The sequence below is a fragment of the Mytilus edulis genome, chromosome 4 (genome assembly GCF_963676685.1).
Source record: "Mytilus edulis chromosome 4, xbMytEdul2.2, whole genome shotgun sequence".
In the NCBI taxonomy this organism is placed as follows: Eukaryota; Metazoa; Mollusca; class Bivalvia; order Mytilida; family Mytilidae; genus Mytilus; species Mytilus edulis.
Genome location: NC_092347.1, coordinates 36,642,003 through 36,667,187, shown reverse-complemented (window position 1 = coordinate 36,667,187; position 25,185 = coordinate 36,642,003). Strand labels below are relative to the sequence as shown.

At 32.5% G+C, this 25,185-nt stretch overlaps 2 protein-coding genes across 2 annotated transcripts in view; one reads left to right on the top strand and one right to left on the bottom strand.

Moving 5' to 3' along the window:
- Positions 1–25,185, top strand: part of LOC139519624 (angiogenic factor with G patch and FHA domains 1-like) — a 31,564-nt gene that overhangs the window by 655 nt on the left and 5,724 nt on the right. Inside the window, exons 2-10 of the mRNA XM_071311819.1 lie at positions 8,165–8,907; positions 9,456–9,550; positions 13,998–14,153; positions 14,869–15,168; positions 17,337–18,675; positions 19,014–19,174; positions 20,426–20,527; positions 22,753–22,897; positions 23,415–23,500. Of these exons, the coding sequence (XP_071167920.1) occupies positions 8,220–8,907; positions 9,456–9,550; positions 13,998–14,153; positions 14,869–15,168; positions 17,337–18,675; positions 19,014–19,174; positions 20,426–20,527; positions 22,753–22,897; positions 23,415–23,500 (3,072 nt within the window). The 5' untranslated portion in view covers positions 8,165–8,219. The remainder of the gene's footprint in view (positions 1–8,164; positions 8,908–9,455; positions 9,551–13,997; positions 14,154–14,868; positions 15,169–17,336; positions 18,676–19,013; positions 19,175–20,425; positions 20,528–22,752; positions 22,898–23,414; positions 23,501–25,185) is intronic.
- LOC139521356 (uncharacterized) lies at positions 549–3,660 on the bottom strand. The gene is made up of 4 exons (XM_071314835.1): positions 2,520–3,660; positions 1,818–2,047; positions 1,226–1,403; positions 549–787 (listed from the first exon to the last, which is right to left on the bottom strand). The coding sequence occupies exons 1-4, from the start codon at positions 3,658–3,660 to the stop codon at positions 549–551; spliced, it is 1,788 nt and encodes a 595-aa protein (XP_071170936.1).

Sequence of the window (25,185 nt, the reverse complement as noted above, 5' to 3'; positions counted from 1 at the left end):
TTTGAGAGTGTTTTAAATGTCTAGTGATTTCGCACATGTCATCTAAAGGAAAGATCTTTCACAACTAAAAAATATAGTTTGATGTGATCAAAACAGACTACCAACATAACCAAGAATGTTCAAGAAGAATGCAGTGCAAAATTTATTTCATTTTGATAAGATATATATGTCTGACATTAATCATGTTAATTAAACCAATTTTATGTGAGGCCACAATTAAAAATATTTCAGTTTGCCCAAACCCGACCCATGATGACTGGGTGTGGGTAGGTAGGTAGGCAAATTTTTTATTTTTTTTTCAGAATTTGCATGAAGATATTAAAACACTGAGTATATCTTTTTTTCCCCGTCAAACCTTTGTAGAGACAATCAAAAGCCATGGATTTAAGACCTGTATATACATGTATTAGTCTACTATACTGAATTAAATAATTCAACAATAAACTGAACTTTATTTATAATGTGTAGACTTATACACAACATATATAAACACTGTCAGAGACTAGAATAAAAAATCAACATTTTGTCCATATACTGTCAGAAACAGTTCATTTCTTGATTGGATTTCTCTTCAGTATGGGTTTGTGATTATCAAGACAAGTTTGGCACACTGGTAGGACAACTCTGAATTGTTTTTTTAACTCTTTATCCTGCTGTACACCTTCAGCTTTACAATAGCAGCAGAGATCAAGTTTGCTGTTAATACCAGATAAGTAGTATGAGAATTCAATGGGTGATTGGCAATTTAGCTGCAGTTTCACAAAGACCTTTCCTTGAAGAACATCACCTGTATTAACAAAAATAAACATTTAAAAGTAACACATACAATAAATTTAAAAAACTAAACATTCTCAAGGAACATTCAACATTTTTCAATGCTAGTCTTCAACGAAAGTATAGAAAATATTATAAAAATGCAGATTTTTTCTTCTTTTCCAGTTGGACCATTTTAATTTGATGTATATCATTGTTTATGTTTGCAAATTTGTCAGACAGATTCTAGTATTTCTACAGGCTGATTTAATTCTTGTATACTGGATGTACATGTAAAGTTGTAAAAGACTTTCTGAAGACATATTAGACTTCCATTCCATTTCAGAGGGAGATGAATACATGACACCACAAAACACTATCTTTAATAAAAATTAATATAACACATGTGTTGTTTTTTCCTTCAATGTCGTTAATCTGCATTTAGTACATGTAGTATTTCAGTTCAACATACCGTCAGTTGTAATAACAGCCCCACAGCTGTAATCATGTGAGTTGAGCAACAGCTTCAAGCCTCGTATTTCCCTTGGAGTCAGCTTTAATTTAGAGTAAATGCACCTGGGTTTTGTACAGTCTGTACAATCAACTGTCATCCTAACATTCTGTCCAACCAGAACAGAGTTTTTACAACCCTGCAAATGAAAGACAGAAAATACATTATAAGGTTCTGACATCACTGTGATCTCTCACATATATCTGTGAAAGTGCTTATAAATACAATATTTTTTTTACTCAGTGCATATCAGTTTTGCCATCTGTGTGTTCTTATGTGTACCTGTATTAAAGTAACAACTCTGTCAGACTAAACCCTTTACCACATACATCACATTCATAAGGACTTAGGTTTATCACCCAGTATGTGTTCTCATGTGTCTCTGTAAGTCTTATGATTAAAAATGATGGATATAGAAAGTAAAAACAAGGCGTCAACCCAATATTCTATTAACAGTATGCAAACTCCAAAAGTCCAGGAAAATATACCAACTGAAGACAGAGACAAAAAAAAATGTTAACATTCAAAGATATATAATATATGAATATTATACCTGTTGCTCTTCAGCTACAGCTGTTACAGTCTGTTTCTGAGCAGAGGGACGATCTTTCTCTGACGTCTCAGTTCCAATTACATCCTCAAGCTTTTTATAATGTGTACCATATGCATCACTGTACATTGGATCTGGCACCCAAGGTCTTTCTTTAGTGGATTTTTCACAGCACATTTCATCATTGCACCTTTTGATCTGGAAACAATACTGTCGTTCAATGCAATGTTTCTCTGAAATTAAATTAAAAGGTTTCAATATACATTTATGAAAAATAAAAAAATAAAAGGCTTTTTTTGTGTCAGAAGATTTATGAATATTTATGAGTGTTATTAATATGAAAAAAAGCAATATTAAACAGCACTGTTATGTTGCTGCAACTTAATACAACATGTAAAATGTTTTGATTTTCATGTGTCTGGGTCTAGTTCACCAAATCCCTTTTTATCCATTATTGGGGGCCATTAATAGTAAAGTAGGATTTTATGTAATGCTACAAACACAAAACAAATCAACCTGTTAACAGTGCTAAAATTTGTTTCTGTTTTCCCAGTTTTGTACATATCCCTGGACTTTAGATTTTGTCTAACTTTAGAATTGCGGTCGCCTTGTTGCTACTTAATACATTGTGTTCTGATAATTTAAAATATGTAGGAAAGATATGATTCATATGTGTAAGCTCTGACATAAATACATCTAAAATACCTATAAACTGTTTGTATCTTTCTGCCCTTTTCAGGTGTTGCTGTTGGTATTGCCCCATAACTATATTTGGATCAATCTGATTAACCTCTCTTTCAAATTCTATGACTTCTTCATCAGTAGCAGGTGGTATACAACTGAATGATTTTCCTTTCAACTCCACTCGTTTTACACGTTCTTCTAACATTGTTATCATCTGCTGAAGCGATGCAATCCAACCAGCTTTCAAGTCCTTTACAGTTTCAGCTTTCTTCCGGATATCAGCCATACTACCACAACTTCTTAGCACCTGTTCCATGTCACTTGAGCACTCGTTCCTTGACAATGCTGCATTTTGGAAAGCCAGATTTAGAAGTGACATTATACGTTCTGCTGGGTTTGTCCAAGAATGCCCCGGAGCTGTTCTTCCGGCAACAAGCATCTCTAACCCCAATCTTTTAAATAAGATGATGTTAGCCAATTTGACAGCATGGTATGTCACACGGTGATCAGGGCCACCATCTGTAAACAGCATAAGCACAGGCTTTTGTTCCCCTTTTAGATTAAGTATGTGTTGAAGTTCAACGGCATGCCTGAATGAATTACTTGACTGGAAAACGCTGTCTTTCATGCCAAGGGTTACCTGTCCCCTATAAAAAGACTCATCGTTTGCATCTGGAATATCAACATCGAGGCATACAGAGGGTGTTAATGACCCTTTACTTTGACAGTCATGGTCAAGACAAGATAACATTGAATTCAAAGGGACAATGGCTTTCTTTCCTCGTACCCCAGACGATAAAGCTAAAGACGGCTCCCCAAAGTCTAATTTGGACTTATCATCAAGACAAACAAATGTTGTTTCATCTCTGTACAGCACTGAGTATTCTCTCATGTATTTGAACATATCAGCACAGAAGTGATCATCCATATGTGATGCTCTCAGTTGTCTTGTCTGAATGGTCATACGAAGTGGAACTTTACTTTTGTAAAGTTTTGAGACATTATTATGAGTGTTCTTTGGTACAAATGAGAATAACACAGTAGGTTCACTTGGGATTGGAGCATCATCTGGCAACTTACTTTTCACTTGCTTAATCAAATCTGGTACTGAGATGTAGTGGGCAATATGTTCTACATTATGACGCCGTTCATCGGCAGCCATTATCGACTGAACTTCTTTCTCAAGCTATTCAAAAAACTGGTTGAAAATGTCTCCAGGTCGTCCCTTATTCAGATGTCTCATGTCTATAATAAGTTCCGGATCCTCACCTAATATGGCCATTCTAGCCCGCTGGTCTATTTCAGGATTTTGGTCTGCAGATGCATCAAGTGTTAGTTCAGCATTTATTGCTCTCATGATGTGGGGCGGAATTCTAGAGCCACCAAGATTATAAAATTTATGGAGAAAGTCTCTCCTCATCTGACGAGTATGAAATTCAAACAGGTTTTGCCTTAACCCTTGAACTATACGGGTGGATGATGTCAACAGTTCAGCATCAGAAATATTTTCTGGTAGTTTCCAAACGTATGTAATTGTAGTATTTGAAGCACCAGGATCATATCTACAGATTGCCACCTCACTAGACAGACTAAGTTTCTGGAAAAATCTAAATCTATCCATGCTACTATCAAAAGGCTTTGTCAAGAAAAGTTCCTCGTTAAAAAAGATGGGTATAAAGTGTTCTGTCTCATTGATACGATTGTCAAGGACTTGGTATTCAAGGTTGATGTCATTTTTAGCAGCTTGACGTTTGTCCAACCAAATATCTTTTTCAATTTGTCGAGATGGTGTAAATTTATTTTGACGCTCTTTTTGCTGTTTGTTAGAGTTGTCAAGAAATGTACTGTATGAACTGAAAGTTGTAGCTAGTTTTTCAATATCATCGTGTAGATCCTTCCAGTTTACACAAAACTGTTTGGAAGCCAGTTGTAAAAGTGTTTTGGCATGACCATTTAGAACATTAGACTGTAAATTTGGACATTTCTGTTTTTTTCTCTTATAATCGTTGAAGCCTTCAAAGTCCAAAAACCTACAAAATAGAATTAAAAAACACATTCAAAATTTATTGTACTAATATTAACCGATTGCTTTTGTATATATTATATCTGGAAACATGTTTCGGTATAAAAAAAAAGTGGATGATAAAAAATGAAAAAAGTCTGACATTTTAACTTTACCTGTATTTTATCATGCTTAACAATTGTACAAAGTTTCAAAACAATTCATGCCAGGTTAATCCAGTCCTATGATATCATTTGGAAACCTGGCACCGGGGGATGGACATACTTCACCACTGTAATGTGTGTTTTGGTATAAATACGGTTGTTCCATAAAGAATTCAATTGGACATACAAGTCTCATTAAATTTAGGATAGATTTAATAAAATTCCCTGCAAGTCTCAGTATTAAATTCTTTTTATATAAAAGAATATAATATATTATACCCCGGAGTCGGGAGTGTCAGAATTTTTGTCTGGCATAAATATCCAATTTATTAAGTAGCATAAGGGCAAATTTTATTCCTGTTCTGCATCTTGATGTCACAATGAATAAAAATATTTCATACCTCTCTGGAATGGCAACTATGAAGAGTAATTTGATCAAATCAGAATCTAAAACATTCTTTAACATCTAAAATGTATATAAAAAAACATATTATATGACACATTCAACAAATCTTCTCAAAGTTTCATTGAATCCTTTAGCCATATGATCTGAGCATTTATATCATGATCAGTACATTGAGTTTCACAATAAACTTAAGTTTGCTACTTTTAATGTGAACAAATATATATATACATGTACCATTCAGAATCTCCCCATCCCCTCGTTCCCTAAATTTGATACACATAGAATTTGATATTATTAGCCTAAGTGTCAGAGAGCTAGGAAAATTGTGACGAAAATGTGGAAAGACAATCTACACTCCTTCAATTGTTGAAATGGGGGTTTAGGAATCTGTCAGATAGGTTACAACCCCCCCCCCCCCCCCCCCCCCTTTTTTTTTAAATCTACATCACGGTTAGTGTATTAAAAAAAATTTGGGCAGCACTTCCCCTAGTAAACACATTTTTTTCTTCATCCCCCCTACCCTACACCCAGGCCAATGACGGATTATAAAACTCTGAAGGGGAAAACTGACATTTATAACATTGAACATGTCAGCTTGCAGAGTTTACCCTATAATTAACTTTATATTAAATATAATATATAGTTCCACATACCTGTAAAGCGGGGATTTTCTTCATTTATACGAATTGGGTTTTTTGTGCATGCCAAATGCCTGGCGTTAGACATCAATACATCCAAGTATGATTTTTCTTTGTTGACATTGTTATTTTCCTCTTGCTCTTCGTCCGATTCAGAATGGTATCTTTTTACAGTAAAAGTAGCAAACTTAAGCTTATTGTCAAATTCCTGTACGACCTCAATAGATTCACTCATGTCAGGCTCGAAAGTTTGTAGCCCACTCTTGTCGGATACAGTTACCCCGACTTCATCGGTTTTCCGCATGTCTATATCATCAGGATCGGCAACCTCATCAAACACATCATTCCAGGTTTTTTTTATTGTTAAACCGATAAAGCCTATTAGACACAATAGGCTTTATTTTTTTGTTTATTTTAAGAAGAACAGACGATGACAGCGTAAAAAAACCATCTTCACATGTTTACTTCTTTATTTTCGTTAAATCAGTGGACAAAAACCAAGAAAAATCGAATATAGATTTCCTGCGTCTCTTAGACGCTTTCTTTCAATCTTATTCACAGTTTACTTTCAAACGCAAAGACGACAACATTAAGTTTCATACGATGACGGAGCTGACACGAAAAATATCCGAAAAAAAAAATCTTCCAAAAAACGGCAAAAAAAAGAATTTGAGTCGGCGGTTTTTTTTTGGGTCCTACAAAGCAAGATTATTTGTCAGTCCTACAGAATCTGTCAATTTTATCCTGAAATAAAATTAATCATGTTAATAACATATTTTATTGAAAAATAACTATACTAATAATAATATTAGCTTTATTCTCTGCAGCCACATGTACGGCGAAGTAACAATGAAGGACCAGTTCAGGTCTTCTGATTGTTCTTATTTAAAGTCATCTTCACTGTTCATTTCATCATCTGAATCACTTTCTCAGTTGTAACAGTATTTGTTGGTTCCATTGAAGTGTCCAATCGCTGGTTGTTTGCCAGGGATAGCTCCATGAACACATTTATTAGGCCAGGTGTAGATCTCTGCTTTGGTTTAATTATGAGAAATTTGTAAACCAGTACTGGAAATTTGCAGGGGGTACATCTGATGATCAATGTAATCATGTATTGGAGATAGTTGCGGTAAAACTAATAACTGATGTAAAAAGTACCGAAATATGCACTGCAACAGCCCTTTTTAACATCGGTCATTGGTACTAACCTTCAAAATACTGGTCCGAGTCTCATTTTGACCGACAGGACCGACAATTTTTGTGAACTCTGTACAATTAGTTTTTTTTTCTAACTTTTATCAAATTATAGATGAAGATTGATATTGTTACAGTCAAGAAATAAAAATCCTGATTTAGTTCCAGCACACAAGGTCAGGACAGGTACTCAAAATTTTGGACTTACTTCAAATTAGTGTTTACAATGCTGCTATTCATGAGGAGATGAAAGCATGAACACATACAAAACTTGATTTTATCACCAATTTTCAATAGTCATGATTGTCTCCCTTTTAAATATTTGAAAATCAGGAAATAGCAATTTTTTTCATGTAGATTTCTTTGAAACTTTGGCTATTTTCACATACATGACATACTCTTGATATTAAAGGTTATAAAATCACACAAAGTCCACAACTAAAAATGTGTAAGTTGGCATATATGCTTGTCAGTCAGGGTACTACTTATACAAGTTATTTTTATTTACTTGAAGAAGTAAAAAAAAAATATACACATATAAGTAAATAAATAATGTTTGAATAATCTCCCCTTCATTTTCTCAAAAATTTACTTGTATAAGTAAATTTTTCTTACAATCCCACAAAAGTTCTCAAGTTTTGAGATGTAAAATCATGCCTTTAATGAAACTGATTGCGCAAAGATCTTAAGTATTTGCGCAAGGCCTTCAAAAATTGCTCCTTGGGGGCTTGTAAATAAGCAGTGTTCTGAAGATAACAGAAAAATGGGATTTTCATTGTCCATGAAATTACTCTTAAATGATTAGTAAAGACATCTGCAAAGGGTCGATAATTCAAAATTCTATTAGAGCAAAGACATCATATGAATTCAATAAAAGAAGATAGGATGACTTTTTTACTTCTACAAGTAAAAAAATCTGAATGTGTAAGGGACATAACTCCGCCAATATTTTTATTTACCTATACAAGTAAATAAAAATTCACTTGTATAAGTATCCTACAAATTTACTTAAATAAGTATATTAATATTACTTCTTCAAGTAATTGAAAATAACTTGTACAAGTAGTACCCCTGACTGCTTGTTATAAGCTTGATTAACATGTTCAATTATATTTGCTTTTCATAAAACATTTTAACAGTATATTATGTGTTCAAGGGAATATATGGCTAAAAATAAACATATAAAGTTTATTTATTTATACACATACAACAAGGCATGAACATTGAAGTGAAAAGTGTAATTTTATTTTGGTATTTTGCAGGTTCACAGGTATATACTTAAAGTGATTCTTTAACTGGATTAAATTGAATGAAATTATGGAGCCTGACAGTACAGAGAGCTCAAAATGTGAGGCAGTAAGTTCAGAAAATGAAATAGGCATTCAACAGTTTCCTAATGTTCAAAGTTCACAAATTTCAAGTTGTGACGATAACCCTGGACAGACTGTAGAAAGTAGTACCGATATAAACAGGACAATTAACATAACATCCAGCATATCCAGTCTGTGTGATGAGACCAACAGCACAGAAGAGATGCTGCAGGATGGAAATGAAAGATTAAAACATTTACATGTACAAAACATTGAACCAGAAGTATTATTGATATCAGAAGATCAACCTGGTAGCTCTAAAGTAGAGGAAGTATTGAACTGTGAAGAAAACACAGATAGTTCTGAAATATCGGAAAGTGTTAAATTAACTGATAAAGAACTGGAGCATGTTGAAGAAAGTGTTCTGAGAAAATATACAGGACTAGATATTGATCTTGCTTCAGAAAACCAGTTGCTCAAAGAAGATGTTATTAAATGTAGATGTGAGTTAGAAAAATATGGCAAAAGACTGGCAGCTATGGAAAGAAAGTTGGAAAAAGCAAATAATTATAATGAAGATCTTAGAACTCAAGTAGATAAACTTAGTGCTGAACTTCACGAATATCGAAGAGAAAAACACAAAGTGTATACAAATTCTGACACACAAACATCAGCTGAAGATCTGATGGAAGTTGGTAAGTCACTGCAATATTATTCTTAGATCAGGTTCAGGATATATACATTATTGTTGGTATTCCAAATTATGTATTTTGTTGAAACAGTATTTAACCCAAGGTGATTGAGATGATGGAATTTTTTTCTGAATCACTGGGAAACCGAATTATTGCTGGTGTCATCATTTGGTGTGGTTCATTGAATATTGTTGAATAAGCAGAGAGAAATAACCAACAAACACAAGCATTCACTGTCAAACTCGCCTTGTTTGTACTGTACTTGCATTAAAATCTGTCTAGTTTAACTAGTCTTCAGATGTTATATATTTCATGTATTTAAAATAGACAGAAATCTTAAGTTTTGCTATAAATACAATTCAATCAATTTGATTTGATAAACAATGATAAAGAAAATCTAAAATCTCTAATACAGCCTTCAGATTCCTTGAAGTTGTAGCCTCAAAGGTTAAAGTTGATTGTTGAATTGGTATGACCTCTGAGTACAAAAAAGAATTTTGTAATTAAAATGATTATAATACAATTCAGAAAAATTATGTTTTCATTCACAGACGACACACTTTATGATGTAAATATACCTGGCACCAAACCTGATGGTGACACAACTTTTGATTGGAGTGCAGAGCCAGCAGTAGATGCAGGACAGGTAAACATATACATTGACATGCAAAAAAATAAGAATCAATTAAAGTTAATTTTAATGTTGTCAAATCGTACACTTTTGCCTAACCGGTTACTCGGGTAATCGTTCGACCGATTAACTGGTTAACCAGTAGTTTAAGTTGATGTTTGAATGCCTTATATATAGTACTCTACACAGTGTAGATAAGAAGATGTGGTATGAGTGTCAATGTGACAACCTTCCATCCGAGTCATACATTTAGTACGTTTTTATAATACGATAAATTGAAATTTGTCCTTTGGTATTGTAAGGCTTGTAAGGCTTGTCTGTGAGGATTCCTAACTAAGTTTGACCTTTAATAATCAAATACACCGTATCAACTATCGCGTTTGTACTAACTTCAGATTGAAAAATTAAAATTGAAAAAAAGTCCAGTTAACCGGTTAGCATTTTCGGTATTCGGACGTTTATACAGTTACTGGTTAACCGTTAGACATGTACAAGTAAAAATGTAGGTTGATTCTGAGTAGTAGATAAGCAGGGAGTTTATATTGGAAATTTTTACTATCACATGAATATTATGTTTAACATTTTTAATAGGTTGTGAAATAAACTTTTCATTGTTTATAAATATGATAATTAAAGAGTACCTACGTATACAGACATATCAGAAAGCTAATTAACAAGGTTATACATACTTCCTGAAGTTGCTGAAAACTAGAGTATTAGATTTACTGGCTCCAGATTTGAAGTTCACAATAAGAGACAAAATTAAAGAAAATGCTGTTCTTAAATTATGTGCATACAAACTTGAAATAATGATATTGTTTTAATATTTTGTACCTGTCATTGCTGATAATTAGATAAATGTATTGCTACCTAGCTACAGAAGGTGACAGTTTGCAGACCCCTGCTTTCCATACGTCAGTGTATTTGTCATTGCTGATAATTAGATAAATGTATTGCTACCTATAGAAGGTGACAGTTTGCAGACTCCTGCTTTCCATACGTCAGTGTATTTGTCATTGCTGATAATTAGATAAATGTATTGCTACCTATAGAAGGTGACAGTTTGCAGACTCCTGCTTTCCATACGTCAGTGTATTTGTCATTGCTGATAATTAGATAAATGTATTGCTACCTATAGAAGGTGACAGTTTGCAGACTCCTGCTTTCCATACTTCAGTGTATTTGTCATTGCTGATAATTAGATAAATGTATTACTACCTATAGAAGGTGACAGTTTGCAGACTCCTGCTTTCCATACTTCAGTGTATTTGTCATTGCTGATAATTAAGGTCTTTCCTCTCCGCGAGGAAAGACCTTATTGTTTTTCTCCTGTTTTTTTTTTTTTTTTTTCATCCAGCATTTGTTTGACATGGCCTCCCCTCGTTTCTATTGGAGTTATCAAGACCAAATATGGACCATCGGTAGACCTCATCATGAAGTATTACCAGATGAGGCTGTGTAGGATTTCATCATCCCCTTTAGAAGTTATCTCCCTTTTATTGGTTTTTTTCGACATGGCCCCCCCTCGTTGTTTTTAAAGATATCATGACCTTATTTGGACAAAAGTTAGATCTCATCATGATGTGTTACCATATGAGGCTGCTACGGATTTCATCATTCTCTGTGAGAGTTACATCCCCTTCAAGCAATTTCATTCTTTTACATTTTTCTCAAAAAGTATTCAAGATAGAATCGATTTGAAAACGGCAACATGTACAAGACCAGATGGCAATGATAATAAACATATACAATCATTTTGTTGTTAACCTTTATAAGGAGTTATTTCCCCTTGAAAAAATATACACAATTTTTGAAAAATTGTATCTCAAGAACCGGAAGTCGTAAAGACTTGGGACCTACACCAATAATCTTTAATTCATGTGACCTTTAATTTGCACCCAAGGTCAAAGGTCACGGAGTTCAAAAAAAAATTACGCTGCAATTTCAAGCTTTCATATTAAGAAAACGATAAGAGTTTGCTGCATACTAACAGCGTATAAAATGTTCCTCTCGACGAGCTCTACATTTTATACTCTGAGCTCAAAAGAGTCCGACTGTCTGTTCAAAAGTTACGACGGGATGATTCTTAAAAGTATAGTATTGTGTGTATATCTTTTTAAAGGTAACAGATATCAACCTACTATGAACTGCAAAGATGATCAGTAGTTCAAGACCTTCAATTTGAGGTCAATGTCAGGTCATGATGAAATTTCACCTTGACCTTCACATTATACTATGACCTTGACCTTGTGACATTTGAAAGGTCAAGTGGTCCTGAGTTGAATGGTGATAGTCTAATGTCTCTACGACTTCAGGTTCTCAAGTTTTGTATTGCATCATATATTTGATGATTAATTGTGACCTTGGTGAACTTTGAAATTGTCCAAATTCTTTTTCTATAATGTTGTCCTTCAACTGTAGATCATTTATCATTTAACAGATTTGAGATATCTATTGTCGTTTTAGAGATAATACAGTTTCAAGTTTTGCGAGCGGAGGCATGTATTTCTGAATCATCAAGAGCTTACCACTTAAAATGTTTTAGAAATTGAAGAGGTTGACATAGTTATATGTTTGACCAAATACCAAAAACATTCCATGGAAAAAAACACCAAAAATTCAATTTGAAATTTTCATGTTTTGCATTGACTTTGTAAGTTTCATAAAGTCTATTTATATAGTTGATATTGCATCATTATTTGCACTTTGTCAAATGGGGTCATCTGATATATCAAATTGAAGGTCTTAATAAACTCTACTTAAAAATGAAAATTTTAAACCCCCTTTTCATCCCAGGGGGAAGGGTGGGGTCATTTAGTGCAAACATTCAAATTTCTCAGATGGTAAGGTTGTCGCATATCAAATGAAAGAACATAAAGCGTACATTTCAAATTTCAAATTGACGTCCCCCAAAAATTGGTTTGAAGGGGTCATTGAGTGCAAAAAATACATTTTCTTTTTACGATAGGGTTGTTGTATATCAAATGAAAGGTCATGATGTATACATTTGAAATATCAAATTCCTGACCTCCAAAAATTTGTAAGATAGGGTTATTAAGTGCAAAAATCAAACTTTCTAGAACATGGCGTTGTCGCATATCAAATGAAAGCTCATCTACTCTATGTTACATGTATCATACTTCCGATCTCAAAAATGTAGGCGGATGAGGTCATTAAGTGTAAAAAGCGAAAAGTTTCAGAAGGTATGCTTGTCGTATATCAAACGAAAGGTCGTACAAAGAACATTACGAAAACATCACTTTTACAGGAAAGACCTTTCAATTGTTTTACAAACAATTGAGATACTAGTTAGATAAATGTATTGCTACCTATAGAAGGTGACAGTTTGCAGACTCCTGCTTTCCATACGTCAGTGTATTTGTCATTGCTGATAATTAGATAAATGTATTGCTACCTATAGAAGGTGACAGTTTGCAGACTCCTGCTTTCCATACTTCAGTGTATTTGTCATTGCTGATAATTAGATAAATGTATTGCTACCTAGCTATAGAAGGTGACAGTTTGCAGACTCCTGCTTTCCATACTTCAGTGTATTTGTCATTGCTGATAATTAGATAAATGTATTGCTACCTATAGAAGGTGACAGTTTGCAGACTCCTGCTTTCCATACTTCAGTGTATTTGTCATTGCTGATAATTAGATAAATGTATTGCTACCTATAGAAGGTGACAGTTTGCAGACTCCTGCTTTCCATACTTCAGTGTATTTGTCATTGCTGATAATTAGATAAATGTATTGCTACCTATAGAAGGTGACAGTTTGCAGACTCCTGCTTTCCATACTTCAGTGTATTTGTCATTGCTGATAATTAGATAAATGTATTGCTACCTATAGAAGGTGACAGTTTGCAGACTCCTGCTTTCCATACTTCAGTGTATTTGTCATTGCTGATAATTAGATAAATGTATTGCTACCTATAGAAGGTGACAGTTTGCAGACTCCTGCTTTCCATACTTCAGTGTATTTGTCATTGCTGATAATTAGATAAATGTATTGCTACCTATAGAAAGTGACAGTTTGCAGACTCCTGCTTTCCATACTTCAGTGTATTTGTCATTGCTGATAATTAGATAAATGTATTGCTACCTATAGAAAGTGACAGTTTGCAGACTCCTGCTTTCCATACGTCAGTGTATTTGTCATTGCTGATAATTAGATAAATGTATTGCTACCTATAGAAGGTGACAGTTTGCAGACTCCTGCTTTCCATACTTCAGTGTATTTGTCATTGCTGATAATTAGATAAATGTATTGCTACCTATAGAAGGTGACAGTTTGCAGACTCCTGCTTTCCATACGTCAGTGTATTTGTCATTGCTGATAATTAGATAAATGTATTGCTACCTATAGAAGGTGACAGTTTGCAGACTCCTGCTTTCCATACGTCAGTGTATTTGTCATTGCTGATAATTAGATAAAATATATTGTTTTTATTGATTAGACACCTACAGAAGATGACAGTTTGCAGACACCTGGGATGTCTATAGCCGACAGTTTAAAGGCCACAGCTGAAGCAGCCATGAATATGACAGGATTTGTGTATGATCAGCAGTCAGGATTATATTATGACTATAGTACTGGCTACTATTACAATGCTGTAAGTTATGTTATTATAAAGAATTGTGTGTCTAGTAGTGGGTACATTTAAATAAAAATGCTATAAATAGATGTGTGAGCGTAAGGGAGCTAATTCAGCAAAAGAAATAGTTGTATAAAGGCTTGTTTTACACAAAAGACAGGAAAATTTATTGTATACCAATGTCTGTTTGTCTGTCAACACATGTTGCACTAAAACAAATTCCCTTTATCCAATACTTTTATATATGATTGAAAAAAGATTCATGAAAATGAATGATTGACAAATTGTACATGCAAAAATCAATCCAAGAAGCATCTTCCCCAATCATTTTCATCTTAAAGTTGCGATGAGTAGGTTATGTATACTGTTGTGTTACCCTTTTAATGTCCCATTTATTGGCATTATGTTTCTTGATCTGTGCATCTGTTAATTCGTCTGTTTATCTGTTCCTTTCTCTATCTATCCTGGTTTTAGGTTTAAGTTTTTAGTCAAGGTAGTTTTCGATGAAATTGAAGTCCAATCAACTTAGTATACATTTTCCCTATATTCCCCAATATCATGGTCCACTGAATATAGAAAATGATATGGGGAGTGATGCATCTGTGTACTATGGACACATTCTTGTTTTATAGTAAAGTAGTTTTCAGTTCCATGTCATTTCAATAATTTCCTTCCAATCAGGTTTACGGTAATAATAATTAATTGAAGGCTTGTTGTTTATTTTTTTCACTAGGAAAAAGGTCTTTATTATGATCCGAAGTCTGGAACTTATTTCTACTTCAACAAATCAACAGGCAAATATGAATATCACTCTAAAGTAGATCTGTCTTACTATACTCCACAACCACAAGTATATCCAGAAAGAACACATGGATCTCATAACCATGGTTATTCAGATAAACATTCAGATCGATATTCAGAACGTTCTCCAGAACATAGTAAAAGTTCGTCTGGAAAGAAAAAGAAGAAAAAAGATTCTAAAAGGAGAGATTCAGATGATAGAGAACCAAAAAGAAGGGATTCAGATGAAAAGGTTTGTGCATGTACTATACATAGATATATTGGAATTGTATGTTGTAAACTGTATTAGTATAGATTATTTGCTTATTTTAAAGTTGTGAAACTTTTTGTTTTATTTGTCTGGATCTCCTCTCAGTCTCAATAGTTTAGTATCTGCATTTCTCATGTTTGTTTGTTAATGTTTGTAGTTTTATTATTTGCATTGAAGTTGGTTTTTTCTGTCCTCCACATTTTATATCAAATACACAACCATGTTAACCTTTCATAATTAATTCACTTCTTTCAAGCTTTTATACATAAATGTTGTCACCTTGCTCATCTTTAGCACAGTATGAAGACTTGTTTCTGTATTTTACATATTAGAGAATGTATATAGGATGTAAAGAGTACTAACCATTACCAGCCAGTTGTTTCACTATATATTTTTAACCCTTTTCTTATTTTTTTTTAATTGTTTTTTCAGAGCCGTGGTCGGTACAGATAAATGGCATTACTGGTGACACTTGACAAATTTTATTTCCCACCTAAACAATAATTAAATATACAGCATTTATATTTCTGTTTTTTGTATATGTTGGTGATTGGTGCTAGATTTATGTCTTTGACTTTGTTTATATCGATGATTTTATTGTTAACATTCATTTACAAACTTGATTATTATTCAGCCATTTATCATGTTTATTGTTCAACTTAATTTGGTATTAGTTCCAAAGGATAGGTTGTTAATAAAAAGAAGTAAACATACATTTTTGTTGCTTCTTTTTATTTTGTTTAAGCCATTTTCATGATTTTAATGTCTTCAAATTTTTTTTTTATTTACAAATTTCACTTGTTTTTAAACAATTTGTTTATGAATATTAGGTTATATAAAGTGAAAAAAAATGTAAAGCTTTGAATCTATGTTATTGAATTGCAGTCATTTGATACAGTAGTTATATATATCTTTTACACATTTTAATTTAGTATCAAATTATGCTTCTATCAAAAGACAAACTTTACAGATGTGTATGTATGAAAGATGTAGGTGTACTGAAGATACACCATTTTTACAATGATTATGTAGATGAATAAAGACATATTGACAATATAAAATATGCTTGCAAAAAAACATCCAATTTGCAACACTAATTTTTGTATGCAATTAAAAAAAAGATGTGGTATGATTGCCAATGACATAACTATCCACAAAAAAAACAAATGATACAGAATTTATCAAATCTCAACCCACAAAGTCAGCTACAAAGGCCCTGAAATGACAATTGTTAAACGATTCAATCGAAGAAAACAAACTTCATAATTTATGTACAAAATGATGAACTAAAAACAAATATGTAACACAGCTACAAAACAATTACAGGTTCTAGAATAGTCTTGTTTAGTGAACTTGAAATACAAATTTGAAAAAAAGAAACATGATTGGAAAGCATTCAATTCAAAAAAGCCTATAATAAACTATGATAGTGTCATGATTGACTACCATGAGATTTACAAATTGAATGTATCATTGAAACAATGTGACGTTTGTTAAGCATTGTTAACTAGATGAATGATAAATTGGCAAACTATAAAGAAACTATGTGATTCCTGAAGCATTGATCATTCAAAAAAGAGGGGGATCTGCCTCTGATGATCTTAACATAGTGTAAAGGAAAGTTATTGTTTAAAAAGTTATTTTTAGGAAAATGATACTACTGGAAATGACTAGATGCAGTTAAAAGATATTTCAAAGTTTTATTTCAAGATGATAAGTTGTTTTCAGTTAAATTTGTAGCTGAGTTGTGTTTTAAGCAGTTATGAAATAAGAATGGTATGTAATTCTATTTTAATGAATTTTCCTTTGCATGCATAGATACCCAAATTGGCTTTAGAGTTTTCTTTGGGAATGAGATAAAAAAAAAATCTAAAATTTTGCTTTAAATACGGTATATAAAATTAGTATGCATGCAAAACAGTTTGGTGATTGGGCCCATTATGAAACATTTGATTCAATAAAGATTTTATTTACAATAAATACACACCATTACCAGTATTTTTCATAACTGCTGGTTTTTGTTTCTTTTCTGTAGGATAATGAAAAGTATGAAGAAGTATTATCAGCTTTTGACAGATTAAGTGTTATACCAGGTATATAATTTTTCATTTATTGTCTCCCCTTTTCACTACTTCCCATTTTGTCTGCAGGAACACAAAAAGAAAAAGAGGAAAAAGGACAAAAGCAGGGATAATTCTGAGGATAGTGATGATGGAAAGAAAGAGAAAAAGAAAAGAAAAACATCCACAGAAAAAAAAGATACAAGTGAAAAATCAGCATCTGAGGGAGGTTTAAAACATGATAATGTAGTACTTGGAGAATTAAATTACAAAAAATTGAAACAAGGTGACAAAATGTTACATGACGCAATGAATAAACCTAAAATCTTAAACGAAAAGAATGCTAATGTAAGTATTTGTGATGATGTTCTCAAGGAAGACAAAAGTCGTCCAAAAACTGGATTAGTCCAGAAAGGTGGTAAAAAAATAAAGCTAGTCTTGAAAAAAACAGTAGAGGAAAAAAAAGTTGAAAGTGACGCATCAAAAGATATCACTGACACAGGTGAAAAAAAAGAAATGCAAACAGATGACAAAGAAAAAGAAAGTGACAAAGACAAAAATATGGGAAAGGAAGATCCTGCGCTGTTAGATGAAAAAAAGGATGAGTCATCATCAAATGAAACAAGTACTGAAAAACAAAATATAGATCAAACCCATGGCACTTCTGATTCCCAAAATATTAGTCAATACTCAGATAAACAAAATGAACTTTCAGGAAAGGGAAGTAATTCTCAGGAAGTTGAAAAACTGAATGAAAATGATTCCATTCAGGCAATGAATGATAATGAGGATGACCCTACAAATCCGTTTCTGATCAGTGGTCTTTCGACAGATGAAGGCATGATCAGTTATAATAAAGTTAATATTGTCAATAGTGCTGAGATTCTACGGATATGTTCAGAATTAAACAATGAAGACACTGATGATGAAAATGATCTGGAAAAAGATGAAGAGGCTAATAAGGAAAAATCTACAAACGAAATGAAACAATCTGAAACTGAAACAAATCCAGACAAAAGTGTATGCAAAGAATCTGAATCAACAGAAAACAATTCTGGTAATGTTGACAATGTGATTAATGATATGCTTGGTGTAGAGCAAAATGTGCAAGGTTCTGAGGGAAAAGTTACAAAACTAACAGGAGAAGAAGGGGAATTATACAGTGATGATGACGATATTATGATTATTGAAAAGGTTGAGGAGAAAATAATGATTGAGTTAGATAGTGATTCTGACGATGAGAAAGAAATAAGTGAAAAGAAATCTGATAAAGATTCTTATGAACTAGAGGATGGGGAACTTGTCAATGAATCATCTTTATCTTCTTCTACGTCATCGTCCTCCTCATCATCGTCATCAGAAAATAAAGAAGTACCACCTCAGCCAACGTGGACTGAAATTGTCCGACAACCAGAACCTGCCTCTGAAGGTTTAACTTTGAGAATATAACAGATTTTAATGATCAAAAGATTAATGAATTTTATTTTTAAATTTCATATTTATACATTTGGAGTTGAAGTAAATTTAAAGAAAATGATTTAAATTATAAATTTTTAATTGATTAGTCTTCAAATATGCTTGTTTTTATTGTTGAATTTCTAGAATTTATTGATTCTTTGGTTATCATGCATTTGTCATGGTTATTGGAATTATAAAAACTATCACAATTTTTAATTAAAAATGAGAAATTACATACATAAAAATTCAAGGAGAAGGTATGTAGCAGAATAAGAATATTTTGTATTCATAATTTCTTTATTGTCACAGAATCATTATTGAAGAATGCTGCATGTATTCGAGCAATGGTGACAGCCTCAGACTTACTAGATGAAGGGATGTTGTTTGTAGTGACAGTTCAAGGTGGTATGATTGGACGAGAAACAAGAAATGATCTTGTAATACCTGTACCTGATATCAATGTCAGTAAGGTAGGTATATATTCTTTAGGCCTCAATCAAGTGTCAAAGGAGTATGTTCGGTAAGGTCCTAAAATGGCCCCGCTTTTTAGCGTAAATTTCAAATTCGGAATTATTGACCAATATCACAATAAATTATAGCTAATACAGTGACTAGAAAGGAAATGAGCCATTTTGTTGAAAACTTTACTTTTCTGCGTTTCATTATGACGTCACAAGTTGTACTCATATTGATTTTTCACAAAAAAATCAATGAAAATGGGTAAATTTCCATAGATAATTAGACAGGAAACATAGAGCGCATACGTCGACAACAAAGATCTTTTAAAATAATGTTTGTGAAGACATTTCAGATGTCTTATTTGAATATTAAGTTTGTCGACGCCTGCGCTCTATGTTTCCTGGTCCTTAATTTGGTTGAAATCCAGCTGATTTTGTCAAATTTCACCAAAATCCCTTATCTTGACCTTTTTGGGATGTAAAAATCAACATGTTAGAATTAAACTTTGACAAAATCAGTTCTGTTTAACTTTCTCACATGTCTTTAAGGCAACTTAAAACATTTATAATCCTGTAACTATGAACTTTATAATTGGGGCCAAATATGGCCCTTACCGAACTTACTCCTTTCTAAACCTCTTCAAAAGAGTTTTTTCCCTTTAATACACCAAAGTTCTTAACAAGGAACTTATTGATTTTCTTATTTGTTAGTGCGAAGAAAAATCAGTTTCTTAGAACTGATTAATGCTCTCACGGGGAGAAAAATCATTTGATTTTGAAGGGATTTCATTCTCTCATGGGAATATTTAATATTAAACCATTAAAGGAACAAAAAAGAGATCCATCCTGACATAATAAAAAGAGCAGAATACATCTTACTATTTTTTGTCACTGTAAAGACACATGATGGTACAATGTATTAGCTTCAATCACCTTTTTAAATTTAGGTCAATTAAAGCAAAAAAACACATTTTACTGTTCAATGCCTTATGATAATGATTGATAAATAAAACTATATAAAAAATAAATAGAAATAAGAAGATGTGGTATGAGTGCCATGATCTAAGACAGATCTCCATCCATCTCACAATGTGTAAACATTAAAAAATAATAGATCAAAGTACAGCCTTCAAAACAGAGCCTTGGCTCACACCAAACAGCAAGATATAAAGGACCAGCATTTAAAGAGGCTAACTTTTATTTGATTTTTAATAAGTTATTTGATACAATTCACTTCATTTCTTCTGAAACTTTCTGTAACAGGTGCATGCAGAAATAAGATATATTGCTAAACAACAGTTTTATGCAATACAAGATAAAGGCAGCCAGAATGGTACTTATGTCAACGAAGTCAGGATATCAGAGGTAATATTTTCTTGTAGAAAACAGATAAGGAATTAATCAACTGTTTTGTGTCCTAATTACATCAATAGATATAGGAAGATGTGGTGTGAGTGCCAATGAGACAACTCTCCATCAAAATAACAATTTTAAAAAAGTAAACCATTATAGGTCAATGTACAGCCTTCAACACAGAGCCTTGGCTCACACCGAACAACAAGCTATAAGGCCCCACAATTACTAGTGTAAAACCATTCAAATGCATATGTATTTGTTTATTTTGGTGGTCAAATTCAGAAATTTTCAGTCTTAGTGAATTATTAACTCCTTGTTAAAAACTTAGTTTATTAAGATATTGATCAGTCAGTTTTCAGAATTTTAGGAGGTGTTATTTGCCACATATTTACTCAATCTTTTGCAAATGGACTGAACAGTTATAAGAATAATGATGATGTACTGAAATTTGTTATTGCGATTTTTGAAGAATGGACAAAAATTTCGAGATAATTTTGATTTTAGGAATATTTATGTTAAAAAACAATCTTCCTGCAGTTCATATTTAATACAACCTATTCAGAACTGTAACAAAATAGCTTATTCAAAAATTTTATTGTTAAAGAAAATATTAGAGGAGTGAGAAAAAAACACATTAGTTAATAAATGAAAGTATCACATGAGTCCATAATCAGTTTTGTTTGGTCATGGAATGTATGGGATAGGCATCATAAAGGTGCAATCTTTGTTCACAGCACAGATTTGATAACAGAATGTAAGCAAACAGTTCTACTAGGGAAGAGTTGTTGATGGTGTCACTTTTTATAAGGGATAGGGGTTCACCTATATCGGCTAAATCAAAAATATTTGTTTACCATGAATTGTAATGAACCACAACATGAATGTTGTAACAAGTGTTCAGAATAACTGAATCACAGCCATTGATCTTTTAAACAGCTCTAAGATTTTCTGTTGGTAGTAACAATGCATGTTGATTATACTAGTCTTTGCAGTAGATATGTTTTATAAGTTTTAATACCAACAGACAAACATATTTACACTACTGTGGTTCAGTAGTATTCATGGTATACCAATATGGTTGATTTTGTGATTAAAGGTGAAGGTCAAATTTAGATGTTCAACAAAGTACAAAATTTCTATTGGCTTGTATGCAGAGTTGGGCAAAACCATTATCTGATTATATCAAAAAACCCTGAAAATGCATTCTTTTCATCAATCCATGAAAATACCAAAGAAAATATTAACATGATTCATAGTATATTTAAGAAATAATTCATGGAAGCCATAGATTTGTTGGAAATTTACACATGGCCTGGGCCGTGATATTCAAATTTTATCCTGAGCGTTAGCGAGGGATAAAATTAACGAATATCACGGCCCAGGCCATGTGTAAATTTACAACAAATCTATGGCTTCCATGAATTATTTCGATTCTAATAGGACAAATACGATCATTAAAAAACTGAAGCGATGATGGGTATACCGTGTGTGTGGCTGTTCTATTTTACCCACTGTTCGATAAATGTAAAACAAATCTAATAAACCTGCATGAATGATTTCTTAACTAACCGCTAGAAAAAAAATGTGATTACTTTTTTTACTTCTCAGTAAACCCAACATTTGCAATATTAGATTTGCATTTTTTATCGTAAGCTACCGTCAAATTCACTGTTGACATGTTGTAACCAAGGAGCCGCCATGTTGACTTGCTGAAATCAGTAAATGTGGGAATATTGCAATAGAACAGAAAACAAGCAACACCTACCTCAATACTTTATTTTAATGCAATTGTATTCGAGTTTAGAAGGTACAAACGCAATAGAAAAACCTTCAGCTTTGACGTTTTCATCCGTATGACGTCATGTTTTGAAATGACGTTAATGCGCAAAAATCATTACTGGAATTTCGTGGAATTTTAATTTATTTTGTTTTTGTCCATTTTTCCGTTCTCTAATGTGTAAATTCTTTTTGTTATGCATCAGAATCAGAATAAATGTTCTGTAGGTTTTTATTCAATTGTAATTGTTAACACCGCGAAATCCAAAACCGTTTACACATAGGTTACGATACATGTGGATTTACGTGGGAGGCATATTTAAACAGCCATTTGTGTACATCTTGGAGTCTGCGCTAAGTATAGATATATCGAGAATTTTATCACAGTGTTGTTTACAAAGCGAAAGAAGCACGTCATATTAAAATGATAAATAAATGAGTATTTTTTTTTAATTTAGCCAAAACATGTTAGTAAGTGGGTACAATTAAAACATGGCGACACATTACAACTGAGTTGTACAAGGTTTGATTTACACATACATCCTGGAACAGAGACATGTGATCAATGTGAACCTGGTGTGGTGGTTCAAAAGACACTTCCAGGTAAATTTAATGTTTCTGAAATAATAGAATCTACATACCTTGGAAGAAAAACATATTGTTTATTTGGTCATGCATTCCCCATTTTCATTATCAATTTTATTTGCTACAAAATGATGCAAATCATTAGGAAAAATAGGCGTATAGTTAGTAATTATATGAAACAGGGAAATTTGTTCTTTCCTCTGAGAAATGAATTGATATTATCAATGTTAAAGAACACAGGAATTTTTAATGTTCACTTATAAAAATAAATTTATTAAGAAAAGTAATAGAATGGTTAGTTTCACTTAGTATACCACACCATTAAGCAAGAGAGTGTAATAACAGTTGCATTGTGGCTTAAAATCTTTCTAAGATAACTGCTTTAAGACAACAAAATATTTGCCATCTTAAAATGGGCAGTTATGTTTTGTTGATAACGTTTCATTGTTAAAATAGAAAATTGATATTGTATCGTCATTTCTTAAATAATTTGAATTAAGTGATGTTTTTAAAAATGTAGATTGTATATTTGTAGTAATGGCATCTACAACAGATAGTAAGGACAAGAAGAAACAACACAGAGAACAACTCAAAAATATAAAGAAGAAATATGGATTAACGGTATTGATCATGTCTGTTACATCTATGTCTATAGTTAAAACAGATAAAGATTTATTTCTATTAACTATGATAGTGTTGACTTTCTGTAGAGTAATGAAAAATCAATAATGTTCAGTATGTTTCATTCTACCCTTTATAAATAAGTGGCATATAGTCATTTTGTGTTTGTTTGTACTTTGTATTCAAAAAAATTCCTCTCACAAGATGTCAATGAAATTTTTCAAGAGTTATTGTACCTACTGCCATGGTATACCTGCCTTTTTTGTGCCCCCAGGCAATTAGGGACGCATTTAGTATTAAGCTTTTCTGTATGTAGGTCCTGAAATTGGTTTCTCTTCTCTAATTTAAGTTTGCTTGCACCAAACATTATGAAACTTGTAGCCAAGGCTTATTACAACAATACAGATGTCCATTGTGAATTTGTGTGGTTCTAAATTATGTCACTTTACAAATTGAGAAATTGCTGAATTTTGGTTTCCATTTTCTAACTTGAATATGCCTAATCCAAATGTTATGAAATTTATACACAATACATATTTTTACCACAAATCTCGAATCAAGTTCAAATTGGAGTTGCATCGCTTTTATTGTTCATGAGTTAAGTCCCTTTGTTGTTATGTCCCATTGACACATTCTCAATTTATATTCAAATTATTTTATTATCCAGTAATTCATTTCTGTAAAATCTATACTAATAGAAAAAAAGGGTCTCAGTGACCATGTGGTCTAAGTAGCTCATCTACTTTATCATTAGCCTATCAAAACTTAAGTTGTAAGTATGAACACCACAGGAGTCCTTTTCACCTCCAATCTTAATTGACCAGGATTGCCCATTGTAAATAGTTCGTGGTTCACTTTGGGCACTTACGCTTCCACGACCAATTCATGTTTGCGGCCATCAAATAGCCAATAGTGCTGAAATCAATTAATGAACAATACATCATAAAGTTTATAAAAATTTATTTCAATGAAAAATTGCAAATGTTTTGGTAATGATACAATAAAAAAATATTTTGGATGAAGACTCTAACTGCCTTACCTTAAATAAATGATAAGATAAAAAAAAAAATGTTTAACCGCTCAATTTTTATCACAATAGAGGAGAAACCTCTGAAACTTAATATAAGTCTTAATAAATTCTGAAATTTTTATAATTTGTTTTGAAATAAACCAAAATATTTTTAAAGCTTGAAGTTCACATTAAATATGATTACATTAATCAATTTTATTGTTAAAAAGAACTATTTTTAGCTCACCTGGCCTAAAAGGCCATGTGAGCTTTTCTCATCACTTGGCGTCCGTCGTCGTCGTCGTCGTTGTTGTCGTCGTCGTCGTCGTCGTCGTCGTTAACAATTTTTCAAACATCTTCTCCTCTGAAACTACTGAATGGATTTGAATGAAACTTAGCATGATTGTTCCTTAGAGTATCCTGCACAAAGTGTGTGCTTCGATTTTTGATCCGTCAAAAAACATGGCCGCCGTTACTTAAAATAGAACATAAGGGTCAAATGCAGTTTTTGGCTTATATCTCAAAAACGAAAGCATTTAGAGCAAATCTGACATGGGGTAAAAATGTTCATTAGGTCAAGATCTATCAGCCCTGAAATTTTCAGATGAATCAAACAAACCATTGTTGGGTTGCTGCCACTTAATTGGTAATTTTAAGGAAATTTTGCAGTTTTTGG